Consider the following 14,083-nt stretch of genomic DNA (forward strand, 5'->3'; position numbering starts at 1 on the left):
AACCTACAATTATCATTGCATGTCAGAATTTACTGTACTATTTTCCATGACATACTATGAGGGCTTATGTTGTACCACAAATGATTCAATAATCAACATCAATTTGAGCAAGCATGAGGCAGAAAATAAGGGAAAAAGAACTAATTGAATTTATTTTCTTTCTCTCAATACCTAGAAATAAACCAAGTAATTTACAAGGTTTTACGTAAGTTCTGAAGTTCAGGGAGCAACAGGTTGCATGTGATTTTAACAGCTATTTTTTCTCAGTGAGAATGCAAATGAATAGGTACAATTTTGGGCCTAATCTTAAAATAAAGTAACATCAAGTCCAGTGTAGAGCTTTTTTGAGCAATTGTGACAAAAGTGTTTTTTTTTCCTTGTTTAAAATCCCTATTTAAATTCTGAACACAAAGACAGTTCATGACAAATGTATGATTAATAAAGATAATTTATTGCTTTTATACAAAAAAATCATTACAATGCTTACAGAGTTTAAGTAATAAAGCCCATTTACATAGCCTGTCTTTTTATGACTTCTTTTCTTCAAGACCTCCTCTTTTTTCTTCCTCCCTTACTCCGTGCTTTTTGTTTTCTGCCCTTAAATACAGGTTTGGCAGTCACCAAAATCATGTTTCCCAGTTCTTCATCCTCACCACTTGAGCTACTGCAGCTCTTTTTGTGGTCTGCTGTCTTTGTTTTAGAGGCAATCTTTCTTCTTTTGCTCTTGTCTAAATCTCGGTTTTCTGATTCTTCTGCTGAGGAGTCACTAGAAGTTTCTGAAAGATGCAAATTTCCAACAAAACCACCTCCAAATAAACAATCTTTTCTGGAATCTGAACGCCTTTTTTTCTTTCCACTTTGGATTTCTGTCACCGCAGTTTGATGATCTGAAGTACTTCCCCCTTTCATTTCCTCGTGCTGTGTAAGTTCTTTCTCCATAACAGCTGTAGCCTCTAAAACTTCATCATTTTCCTTTCTCTTCAGACAACTCACAGCTCTACGTAGTCTCTGGCTTTTAATAGCTTGTTTTTCATGTTGTTCTAATCTGAAGAATGAATCAATTCGAAGCTGAGTCTATAAAAAATAAAATAGTGAAACAGCATTGGATGTTTTTGTGACAGAAATTCGGTTGTTACCTAAGTTATAGTATAACGCGCTATAAATTAAAGCAGGATAAAGACTAATGAAATCAGAATGCACATAGATAGTAAAATGCATTATTCCAGTAATAACTGCACTTTATAATAAATTAATGCAATGAAAACTTTGATAGAAACTAAATAATGGGCAAAACGAGTGAACTTTTTAATAACATTGTGCACACAATTTTACTTAGAAACACAATTCTATTTTAAACCCTAATACAGAGAATCTCTGTAGTGCTCTTAAGTTTGTCCTTGCAAAACCATGGTTAGCTGCCAGCTGTTAAGCCAATAGAATGTTTACTAAGAAGATACTGTTATTGCACTTTGTATCTGCATATGCTACTGCAACAAATGCTGTCATTTGAATGGAGTTATTGTATCACATGCTGCTACAGGTTTGAGAGTAGAACTAGAAGTAGTCAGACAATGGATCTGTGTTAACTACAGCTAGGCTTGCCGTACAGACTACGCTAGTCTCTTTACTATCCCTAAAATTGGCTGACACAGATGCTTCCAAAGGTTGCTCTGGTCAGCCTGAAAGTATATGAATTTAACCTGTTTTGTGGTACTTTTCACTCCTTTGACTGACAGAGAGAGCCTAGAATACTGGTATAGATTACATCTATACATCTAGTGATAGAACTAGAGGGAATGGTTTTAAGCTGCGCCAAGGGAGATTCAGGCTGGACATTAGGAAGTATTACTTCTTGGAAAGGGCAGTCAGGCATTGGAATGCACTGCCCAGGGAGGTGGTGGAGTCACCGACCATGGGAGTGTTCAAGAAACGTTTGGATGTTGTGTTAAGGAATATGATTTAGCCAGGAAGTATTGATAATGGTTGGACTAGATGATCTTCTAGGTCTTTTCCAACCTTGATAATTCCGTGATACTGTGATCTCACGGACAACAAAAGGAGCCGAAGTAAACTGTTTTACAATTGTCTTTCAGAGTATCACAGTATGCATCACTGCTCACTTTTAATCTGTACGAAAGTTCACAGCACATTTATTGGTAAAGAACAATAATATCATTCAAGGGCTCTTGATAAATGGTTCATTCTGCAGTGCTCCTTAAAGAATGAGTGTGGTACCCAATGGTCCTTTTCACTTTACTAAAATGTTAGGAGCATTCTTATGAATCAGTTCAAGAGACAAGATAATGTCTTCTAAAAGCACTAAATGTACTGGACGTACTTGTAGCTCTACTTACATCCAGCACAAAACTGCAACCTGGAAATCTGGGTAGGTACGTGATAAAGCTTCATATCAGCTACTAAAATTATGAGTACTGAAATTAAGAAGAATGCCTCACAATAAACCCAATCCAAAAGAAATAAAATCTATAGAATCATTTAAAGATTTTAAAATATAAATATACTGTAAGATAAAAAACATCCAAATCCCAGTTTCTGAGAAATGGATACTATAGATGATAGCTTTGCTGTTTATTTCAAGATGCTTCTCTTACAGTTTTCCAGCCAGCCTTAAGGTATACATGGCTCTGTACTGTACCTGTTGCAAGTTCAGCTGTTTCATCACAGGCAAAAGGATTTCATCTGTCTTTGTCCTATTCCAGCCAAAGTGATCTTTACAGAATATGCAGAAAGTTAAGGAACATTTCAAAATGGCTACTGCTACTATTTTGTAATCACAAAATACAAATTCCTCAAATAACCAATGCCTAGAAGAAAGTTTCTTCAGAGACCTTACTACTGCAAAAACAGAAAATATGTTAAGTTATTAAAGCCAAGCTATGTGGATGATTCTAGTATTATGCTATGTATTTTCATTATGACATTACATCTCTGTTAGTTACAGAACTCTAGTATCAGCATTTCCAAAAGCATGTCTTCATAAAGAAAAAGTGCATTTTGGCTACGCAGCACTGTCATAAAACACAACATCCATAAATAAACTTTATTTTTACATTTACAAACACTGGAATTTTGTTTTACTCTTTAATACATTATTAGCTCTATATGCATTGCCATCTACTTTTCAGCAATCCACTGCAGCTCAAGCTGCAATAGTAGCAAGAAATGGCATTTTATATATATATATATATATATATATATATATATATATATAACTTCTTTACAGAAAGGGTAGTTAGGTACTGGAATAGGCTCCCCAGGGAGGTGGTTGAATCGCCATCCCTGGTTGTGTTTAAGAGACGTTTGGATGAGGTGCTCAGGGATATGATTTAGTGTAGGGTTTTAAAGAGTTAGGGTACTGGTTAGGCTGTGGTTGGACTTGATGATCTTCAAGGTCTTTTCCAACCTGGGTAATTCTATGATTCTATGATTATGATCTGAGTTTTTTTAGCTAGCAATTCCCATCTTATAGTTAAAGGATATTCTCTAATCTGCTCTACATCAGGCTTCCCCCAGGTGAATGAGCCCCTTGTCTCATCCACCACAGGCTTCAGGTATGCTTCTGCCACTGCTGGATTTGGGAAACCTGAAGAAAGCTGCAGCTCCCGCAATTTCTTCTTGACTCTGGTATCACGTGGATTAGGTCTGATTCTCTTATTCTTCTGAGCCTCATTCCACCACTCACTGAAAAACAGAGACAAATATTCACTGGTTCCCGTAAAATGTAACTTGAAATGCCAGGAGTCACTGTACTACCTTAAATGGCTTTAATCGGACTTCCTACTTCAGCTACTGCATGGTATGAGGTAGGAGATCTTCAAATAAAAATGGCCAAAGGGGCATAAGAATCTGGTAGCAAACATCATCATCCTGAAGAAGCCAAATGAAAGGACACCCCACATGTAACAATCATTTTTTGAGTTTGTTTTTTGTTTTTTTTAAATAAATAACAAAGTTAGAAAACAAACAAAACAAGAAAACAAAACAAAAAAAACCCACACACACACAAAAAACCCACCAACTTCTAACCACACTGAGCAACCTGGTTTAGTGAATTGAAAAGGATCACAATGATCATCCAGTTTCAACCTCCCTGCAGGGCTGCCAACCACCAGACCAGGCTGCCCAGAGCCACATCCAACCCTGGCCTTGAATGCTTCCAGGGATGGAAAGTGCCCCTGTGCACAGCACTTTATTATCTTTACAGATTATCTTTACAGCCCCTTCCAACAAAGAAACAACATTCTAGATTCTGTGATCCTCACAACTGCCAACACAATTAGCTTGCCACTCTTCAGACTTCGTTCTTCCCCACAGCCTACCTGTCTTGTCTCTTTCCAGGTCATCCATTCCTCACTCATCAAGTCTCTTTTCTCTATGGGCAAGCTACAGCACCTTCTCACATACTCAGGGAGAAACAACCTTGACTCCACTAGGGATCCAGCTCTGCAGTGAACTCAGAGGCAGTTGCACAGTTTTAAAGCTGTTCTATTGTCTTCACTAGTCTTGCTGCATCAACACACCGTTTTGATTACCTGCCATTTCAAGTACCGATACAAGGGAGTTACATATTTTATAGTTAAGTTAGCCTCCTTGATGATGGTCAAATGTTTTGTTGTATACTTAAGTAGCAGAAAGTATATTCACTAACACTGATATTACAGAAATATAAGAAAGAAAAACAACAAAATCCAGCAAAACATACGCGAATTTTATGAGAGGTTCCAAACCACGTCCAGGAAACTCATTTAAGATCTCCATTGCAGTTACAAAGCCAACATTTGGGATTCCCTCAGTGTAGTCACTTCCAAGCAAGTATGCCAAATTAATTAACTTGCTTCGATCCAACCCTGTAAAAGAAAGCGTATAAACCAATTACAGCCACTGGATTCCTCATATGATCTCTTACAAATTAAAAATACTATTAAATACAAATTAAAAATACAAACAACAAAAGAAATATGCATGCATTAACATCTGGATTTGCTAGATTATATATAGCATATTATATATATATATTATATATATACACAATATATATTATATTATTATATACAGCAGTGTTAACACACTACTGCTACCTCAAACACCACAGCTGTATTTGCTACCTAAGCACAGTTTAGCGTATCTTGCCAAAATTAAATTGTTATAATGTAGAAACTCAGATTTCCCCGATGGTCTTCAAGCAGAGAGATTATTTTACATATATTTTTCGATGTATTTACATACATACATTTTGCCATCCTTTTCTCATCTAATGCTGACCTGGATTTAATAACTGGCAATAAAAACAGCAATCCAACTGAATGTCTTTAGAGACTTCAGAATGCTGCATTTTATGCATATGTTATCTGTTTCTGTAGGAAATCCAACTTCAGAAATATACATGGCAAAAGTGTCTTATCAAAAATTGTATCTACAATGACTGGTCCTTACCCAGCTGGTTTTGAAAATCAACATACTGGTAATATTCCACGTATTTGTTTTGACTGAAGAAATTTTTATAAACATGTCGTGCACCAAATAACCAAACATCACTATCATCAGTGATTGTCCCAGAGGTCTGATCAGTGAGGTCTAATATAGCACACTGTGCCTCTGCTTCCATAGGAGCTTCAATGTACGGGATGCCGAATAGGCGGAGAAGCTCCTGTAGGATGAAGACAAAACAGTTACAATTTCATCTGAAAAATGGATTGTAATATACTAGTATGTGACTCAAAAAAGCTAAATTCACACTTAGAAGGTATCTAATATTTCACAGCAAATCTTAATTTCCACTAAAAGGTACTAGGCACAGTTAAGTCAAGGCAAAAGTCCCACTTACTCAACTCAGATAGATAGTGCTACGCAAGTCAAGCACTGCTGGTTCACACTATTACTACAGAGACTGAGAATTTCCTATTTAATAATATTAAAAAAAAAAAAAAAAAAAGCATTTTTCTTTCTATAACTGCTACTTCCACATGGACAAAACTCCATGTATTACAATTACATTTATGCAAATTCCATGAAAAAAAATGGTGTAGGTTTAAAAAAGAAAAATTAGTCATCAACTTGGCTCACAAAAGTAGTAGAAACTACATGAGAAATGTGTATCAAGCAACTAATAGCAAGCAGGCTATGCATTCTGTGAGGATAACATGTTGATATATGTATTTTGATATACTTAACACTATCTGCTTTTATATAATGCATTATTTAACCTCATATAAATAATCCACACACTAGGTTTACATGTGAGTGCTAGTTACATAGTTCTGGATTACTTCACCTCTATACTTTCCATTTATACCACTGCTCCCAACTGAGATGTAATAATCACTGCAAAACCTAAGCCCTAAATTATTTAGCATATATTTGGTAAATGTATATATATATATATATGCACATATATATACACATGCATCTATGTACCACATATATGTGCAGTAGCACTATGTGGCATGTAATATTACAATCTATTGTCCTTTAAAAAATCCGAACAAACAATGTGAGTAGGAAAGAAAAAAATCCATCACTTTATAACCATACTAATTGACCCTTCTTTACAAAGAAAATACAAGTGTTTGTATATGTTTCAGAAATTATTTAATTTTATTATATCATAGATACCATCACTAGTCTGCTATATTGTATCAGCTCAGAGATACTGTATTCAAGTAGTCTTTGTATTATGCTGGATTATCCTTTCAATGTGAATAATCAAACAGAGGCTGCAGGCTTCCACAAATATTACTGGTGTGATTCCTTAAAAAGATCACAGTGATCCACACTTAAAAATCTTGTGCTTAAAAAAATGTTGATTTACTCATAATTTTATTATTACAGTGTTATACCATTTACTTAAAATTCTTGGTACTGAAGATTCATTTCAGAACTTTAAATATTTTAAAATCAAGCAGACTGAAGAAAATAAAATCCTAAAATAAAGAAAACATTGGACTGCAGGGGTAGGAGGGCATGTCGTATACTGTATCAAGTTGAAATGATTCAATGAGTTACCTGGCTTTCCAAGAACATTTGCCCTGTTACAGAAGAAGCAACACGCTCCTGCTGCTGTTTTTGAGACTGAAGCACTTCCTGCTCAGCAGAAAGATCATTTTCTAAATCTTCTAGTTCTTCCTGAAAAATAAAACAAGTTTTTGGTAATTTCAACCACGTTATACTTTACCTAAGAATAACTATGTCCACAACTAGTAGTACAAGCTCACATCAGGTATTTCATGTAAGGAAACTGAGAGCCTCTTTTATGCAGTAAATTATAAGATCATACGTAGATCTCCTCATCAGAGTGCTAAAAACTTACTGTTCCCCTGGTTTCAGATATGGTTTAACAGTCACCTTTAAAAAATGCCCCTACAAAATTTAATTAAATAGGTGAAAGTTATGAAACAGTAATAAGATCCTTAATGCTTTTTCCTTTGAAAAGTATCTTGAGACAGACCACTTCAAGACCAGCTTAAAACAAATATCAAAGTTACCAAACTGATGTCTTGCCACTCATTTTCTGCATCTTTAATGTTATCTTCTTCTTCAGCACCCTGACTGTTTGTCAGCTGCACTTCATCAGACTCATTCAGCAAGTTCTTTGTGATAGTATCATGTCCATCTTCCTCTGCTTCAGAAAGTGCTGTCTTATCACCCAGTCTCTCATCATACTCAGTAGGAAATGCATCCTCATTACTGATTACAGCGTCCACTTCAATGAAGCTTCCTATAAAGGGAGAACAAAGAGCTCAGCTTCTTGCTGTCTGCTTAAAAAGATGTGTTTTTTTGTTTGTTTTTTTTTTGTTTGGGCAGTGAGTTTGTCTGGACTTTGTTTTGTTTTGGGGTTGGGTTTGCTGGTTTGGTTGTTCTGTTGGTTTTGCTACATGAAATAAACAGATACAAGAATTGTGAAACAAACAAACAAACAAAAGTAATTAACCATCCATATCTAAGTTAATCAAGTTCAAGGTACAGGAAAACAATCTTCCCTGCTTTTCCATACTGTGTACCCAGGCACAGCACTACTGGGAAAATACAGGTCTGATTTTCTTTCCAATTCCAGTGTGTGTAGTAATAGATGGGTTTAAAAGTATTTCTTACAAGGAAAGAAAGGTTAAATTCAATTGACTTCAAATACAGCAAGGCTTTATCTTCTTATCTTTTCACTCAATTAAAATGCACATACCATCAGAATCACTGTCTTCAGACTGTGAAGGCCCTTCTTCTTCCTCCTTAGGACCTTCTGTTGCTGTAAGAATTTCATTTTCCTTTTGTACCTCAGATGTATTCTCTTCTGTTTGTGAATGAACTTCCTCTATAATTTCACAAGTTTTCAAGTTTTCCTCAGTTTGAGAAAATCCTGCTGTTTCACCACGAATCAAAGACACTATACTAGTTTGTGAAGGGGAACAGCTTGGGTTCTGAATGCACAAGTTCACGTTGTTATCTTCCAAACAAGTTGAGTCTATTTTTGAACCATTTACTTCTGTTTCTACAACCTCTTTTCCTCTTCTAGTATCGTCAACAAAAGAGTAATTTTTATCCGTGGACATACTGGTGCCTGTGGGTGTAATATGATTTTTTCCCAACTCCTGACTCTTTTGTCCAAATACAATGTCTTGCGTAATCGCTTGGTTTGAAGAATGAACTGTAGATGTAAGTATTTCTTTATCCTCCTTAACTTCAGGAATCTGATCTTCCTCATCTGAGCTACTAAGAAGAAAATCCTTTGCTTCTGACCTTTCTGTTTGCACTCTATCAGTTCTAACAGTAACAACTTCCTCCTTTTCGTCATCATCATTCAGAGCTTGCTGAATTGCCCGCAGCGTTCTTGGAGACACGCTGCCTTCTTCCATTACAGACTGTGTCACCTTCACTCGTTCTTTATCTCCAAGTTCTTCTTCTGAGCTGCTTTCCACCATTGCCGCCTGGATAGCAAGCAGTGTCTGGGGAGAGGGTGGTGCTGTTACTACACTGTTATCTTTCTCTGTCTGCAACTTGTCAGATGCAATTAATTTCGCATTAGCTGGAGATTCATTTATTTTATTCAATTCAGACCTTTCTGATGAGGGTCCTGCAGTAGCTTCCAAGTCTTTACTAGTATCTCCTTTTGTTTGAAAACCTGAAAAAAATAGGTTTGTTTAAGATAAACAGTCAATTTTTACAGTTTTCTACATTTTCCAATCACAGTTAATTATCTCTAACAGTACTGTAAATTTCACTACATACAGCTGTAAACAATATTCAGGTCTTAAAACTGACAGCTACTGACTGCACAAGGTTTTATACAGTGAAAACCTGACATACCTTTTATTAAGATATAGTGAGAAGAGTCTTCAGAAATTATCCTCCTAGATTCCACTTCTTTCACAAAACCGCCTTCATTCTCATATTGTGTTTGGATTTGACCCGAGTGCTGCTGATTCATCTCTTTTTCTACATTTTCTATGCACCGACTGAGGTGACTTTTCTTAAGCAAACCCCTAATCTGGTACTGGGAAAAGTCACTGGAGTCCTTCATTAAAAAAATTTAACAGAAATCCAAGTCAATTTAAAACAAATGACACTAACAGCACCTTTTAAGCAAGTGCAATCACCATCCTCTGGAAAGCCTTTTAATAGACATATTTGCTTCTTTCTGTAGGTAACATTTGACATTTACTGACTGCTGCACTCACAAGTGACAATGCTATTACTGCTACAATACACAATAGAATTCTAAAAGATACCATTAAACAGTTCTGAATGCTGGTTAAGCACAGTGAGATCTAAATGATGTTATCAACAAAAGCAAGCTGGCTAACAGAATAGTCCGGATCTTAACAACAATGCAATTGTACCAGAATCCACATGTGGGTAGTTTTAAGCAGCTGCCCACCACGAAATGGTCCTTAGCTTGCACTGAGGCACAAGCTTTCATTCCATCTGGTACTGTACTTTAAAAATATTTGTGCTACAGAAAGCTATTCTATAAGTAGCACTGTAGGATTCCCCGCTCATCTGTGAATGGCTTCAGTATCACATCTGAGTTACAAACATGCAGGTCTTTTCCCAGTTGTGAATTCCCCTAACAATCCGGGGGTTTGTAATCCAAGCTGCACTCCTGCCTGATTTATCCACATTAGCAGCATGTTCCTTGAAACTGAAACACTGGGTATGATGCTGCTGAGGGGCGAGACACAGCATGCTTTCCTCATTCTTGCCAAACTGAGTTAGCTCTGCCAATTGTGGTAGGAATCAAGGGATAGGACACTGAATGCACACATGGGAAAGGATCTGTTAGGAGTCACTACTTCCTTGTTTTTCCTTCCCCCCTTATCATAACATTTCTCATTAAACAGAGTTGTGAGTAAAGCTCTCCAGATGTGATTCATGTGCAATAGAACCACTCCAATGGCTTGACACTATTTTAAATATTACCTCTGGCATTGCTTCAAATAATGTTCTTTTTCGTTTTGTAAGTTCCTTCAAATCACTCAAGATCTCATGTTTTACTTCTGGAGGCATCTTGTTAAAATCTTCTGAATCTATATCTATAGCATGAGGGTTTTCAAATAATTGTTCCTATTAAAAAAATGGAAAAAATATATACATTTATTTTGTATGACAGCCTAAGAATAGTGAAATATTTTCATCATACTTTCAAATTAAAATAAACAAAACAAACAAAAAAACTATATTATTATTACGAATCCCTATACTGTTTGATGCACACTATATAAACTACAACTTTAAAACCTGGTGTCATACTTTTTATAGAAATATATTCAGCATAAATCACAGAAGCAAGTCTTACAGCCTATCTAAAGAAACACCATACTTAAGTGATAGGATAGTTCATAATAACAAAGGAATTAGGATGCGTTTACCTGCAATAACTTTTTCTGGGTCATTCTTACTTCCCATTCTTTTTCTTCTTCCTCCTCTGAGCTAAAAATCACAGCAAGAAAAAAGATGTAGACATTTCCTCAAGTAAATGAAACTTGTATTTTAAGCAAAAGGATATCAGCCTTCCCTTCCTGACACTTAGAAGAAAAAAACAAACAAATCACACATAACAGCAAAGTACACACACACAGATAAAATGGCTTAGACTATAGAGGACTTTAGAGATCATCTAGTTACAACCCCACAGCTGTAGGCATGGTTGCCACACACTACATCAGGCTGCCCAGGAACCCGTTCAACCTGACTTTGATCATCTCCATAGATAAAGCAACCTCTCTGGGCAGCCTGTTCCTGTGCATCACCATCCTCTGAGTAAAAAATTTCCTCTTAACATCTAAGCTAAACCCCCTTTTAATTTAAAACCACGCCTCCTGTGCTGTCACTATTAGACCATTTAAAAAGTCGGTCCCACTCCTGCTTGCAAGCTCCCTTCATGTACTGGAAGGCTGCAATGAGGTCTCTCCAGAACCTTCTGCAAGCTAAATAAGCCCAGCTCCTCCAGACTATCTTCATAGGAAAGTGCTCTAGCCCTCTGATCATATTTGTGGCCCTCCTCCAAATCCATTCCAACAGCTCCATATCCCTCCTGTACTGGAGGCCCCAGGCCTGGACACAGTACTCTAGGTGGGGCTTCAAACAGGCAGATCAGTGGTGGACAATCACCTCCCTTGCCCTAATTTAAAATGTCAAATATTTAACAAATAAAAAGTCTACTTCCACTCATTGCATCTGCACCACTGGATGAGGGGACATGAACCAGCACCCAGCTGTCACACATCAGCCACCCACTTGGTCAGGTTCATTTCTCTCACAGATGTAGCCACAAAAAGTGAGGTAGAACTTTCAGCCCTTGACATGACTTTGGGGTAGAAATCTAATCAGCGGGCTGAAAGCTTGTTCTATTAGTTACTTTAAAATAAGTAACTAAATGACTTCTGGATCCAAGCTACAATCCAATCTGCCCAAAAAGAAACAAAATAAAACACAAACTGAAGATACATTACGTATTAAGGAATCACATCGGTCAAAAGTCTTCCAACAACTTCAAAAACAGTGTCTTACACTCTTATCTGAGTTTATTACAGTCATTTACAATATTTTTCTTAATCCTACCTACCTGTTCTTCTCTTCATCCTCTAAAGAAGGCAAGACATAAATATCATCAATTTCTTCTCTTCGAACTTGTGAAATACTGGGATAAACTTCACTGTATAGGGAAAAAGAAAAGATGACAATGATTTTTAGCTACATAAAACTTACCTGCCACATATAAACAAAGGCAAAATAATTTTTATTCCTGCCTTTTCCCTGTAAGAGCAGTTTTGATAGCTTGTCTCTTCAGAAATGTTCTCAAGAGTTTCTCTGCGGTTTTCCTGGAATCTCTGATGGCCAGTTCCTTTCTGTGTCTTCGCTTTGCCTGTGAACAATAAACACCAGTTAATTTTGCTGGATGCTGAAGATATGCATCAAGTGAACAACTCCTGCATGCTGAGCCTATGAGCATCTCCTAAGTCACTCTACATAGACACAGCCTTCAAATCCTCTGAGTCAGTGTCCTCTGTGGGACTCAGTAGTGGTTTTCAGCTTCTCAGTACCACCCACTTCTCTACAGTCTGTTTGGTGTGAAAATCAAACCCAAAAATATATCAGTCAAAAGGGAGAATCTGCATGTTCCAAGAGCTGACAAAGACTGGGATTATGAAGAACATCTGCTTAACAGTGTGCTTCAAGCCCCCCACCCTCATGGTTCAGAAGTACAAACAAAATTCAAGGAATGAAAAATGGCTACTCAGGATCAACAGACACACCATATTTTGTATTGCAATGACTCAGAAAAGGTACTTACCAAGGTCTGCCTCTTCAGAAGTGGTGCCTCCCCATCAAAAACAAAGACAGGTCGAATTCGAAAGAACAGCAACTTGCAGAGCCGATTAAAAAGAGTGAGGAGATGAGCATTTTGTATAGTATTACCATGACGATCTCTGACTCCTTTTACTGCCTGGTTCAACCAAATACTAATATCTTAAAGAATGGTTAAGAGGAGATAACAAGCAATCTCACATATGTATCATATTAACAGTTTCTATAAAGCACAGATTTGACTGAGTGGCTTACTGTTCCATGCTTGGCCTACTGAACCCACTGTTATCCATATATTTGTGAGCTTCAGAGAAGAATTATCACAGAATCATTCGAGTTGGAAGGAACATTTAAAGGTCATCTAGTCCAACTCCTCACAATGAGCAGAGACACTTAACAGTAGATCAGGCTGCTCAGAGCTCCTTCCAGACTGATCTTGAATGTTTCCAGGGATGGGTCATCCACCATCTCTCTGGGCAACCCGTTCTACTGCTTCACTACCCTTATGATAGAAAACTTACAAAGTTGGTTCCTCAGCCTTACTTTAAAGGATACCAATAGCAAGAATTTTTCCTTCCAGCGTTTCTGGGTTTATAGGTCTTCCAGTGCACTCCAGCAGTTTCCAAAGTCCTTGAACTCCCATAGTCCCTTCTTAGCTACTTTGAGAGAAAAAAAAAAAATCCATGAAGCATAATTCAAAGCAGAACCCAAAGACTGCAATGAACCACTTAAGTTTTACCAGAGAAAACTCAAGAACAAACAGAAACAACCCCAAAAATTCCACACCGAGACCGAAGCAGGGTTTGATTAAAAGCCGTCTGCTAAAGTAACTCAGCACCACAAGCACTGCAAGGAGAATCTATTGGGGCAAACATCGCCCAACCGCTTCGGATGACTCCCTCAGGGTTTAACACACGAGAACGCCCAGACAAGCGCGACACGGGCCTGCGCTACCCGCAACCTCCCGGTACCGGATAACCGCTCTAACCCCAGCGACGGACCGAACCGCCCTTAGAGACGATATTCAGCACACACAGCACCGCTCACCTGTGGGGCCGCCCGCACAGCGGCACAGAAGGAGCCCAGGAGAGGAATCCGATGCTAGAAGGGGAGGCCCGAGCCATACAAGAAGCTCCCCCACCCTCTCTCGGCCTCTCACTGCCGCGCTGCCCACTGGGAAGGGCGGCTGGAGGGGGTGGAGCAGACGCCATGATGGCAGCGGTGTCCCCGCCCCCATACACGTTTCTTCCCGAGACAAAAAGAAACC

The 14,083-nt window shown here is 37.8% G+C and overlaps 1 protein-coding gene across 8 annotated transcripts; it reads right to left on the bottom strand.

Moving 5' to 3' along the window:
* Positions 1 to 430: 430 nt before the first annotated feature.
* On the bottom strand, positions 431 to 14,000 carry ERCC5 (ERCC excision repair 5, endonuclease). 8 transcript variants are annotated; one of them, XM_085552709.1, is made up of 16 exons: positions 13,864 to 14,000; positions 13,372 to 13,472; positions 12,803 to 12,978; positions 12,258 to 12,373; positions 12,074 to 12,163; positions 10,878 to 10,938; positions 10,429 to 10,572; positions 9,316 to 9,523; positions 8,195 to 9,130; positions 7,503 to 7,735; positions 7,024 to 7,143; positions 5,455 to 5,668; positions 4,724 to 4,868; positions 3,500 to 3,702; positions 2,657 to 2,739; positions 431 to 1,074 (listed from the first exon to the last, which is right to left on the bottom strand). In XM_085552709.1, the coding sequence occupies exons 2-16, from the start codon at positions 13,457 to 13,459 to the stop codon at positions 544 to 546; spliced, it is 3,348 nt and encodes a 1,115-aa protein (XP_085408835.1). In that variant the 5' UTR covers positions 13,460 to 13,472; positions 13,864 to 14,000; the 3' UTR covers positions 431 to 543. The 8 variants fall into 8 exon arrangements, with proteins under 8 accessions (XP_085408835.1, XP_085408839.1, XP_085408853.1 ...); XM_085552713.1 differs by having other exon boundaries at positions 13,372 to 13,475; XM_085552727.1 differs by lacking the exon at positions 12,074 to 12,163 and having other exon boundaries at positions 12,217 to 12,373.
* Between the last annotated feature and the right edge of the window lie 83 nt (positions 14,001 to 14,083).

This window comes from Coturnix japonica, chromosome 1 (assembly GCF_054131305.1).
Source record: "Coturnix japonica strain WE chromosome 1, WE-NBRP24, whole genome shotgun sequence".
Classification (NCBI taxonomy): domain Eukaryota; kingdom Metazoa; phylum Chordata; class Aves; order Galliformes; family Phasianidae; genus Coturnix; species Coturnix japonica.

Coding starts and splice junctions, on each gene's coding strand:
- ERCC5 (XM_085552709.1), bottom strand. CDS start 13,459: ATGGGAGTTCAAGGACTTTGGAAACTGCTGGAGTGCACTGGAAGACCT. Junction 5,669..7,023: donor AAATGTTCTTGGAAAGCCAG/GTAACTCATTGA, acceptor TTCATCCTACAG/GAGCTTCTCCGCCTATTCGG. Junction 4,869..5,454: donor TGATTTTCAAAACCAGCTGG/GTAAGGACCAGT, acceptor TTTCTTTTACAG/GGTTGGATCGAAGCAAGTTA.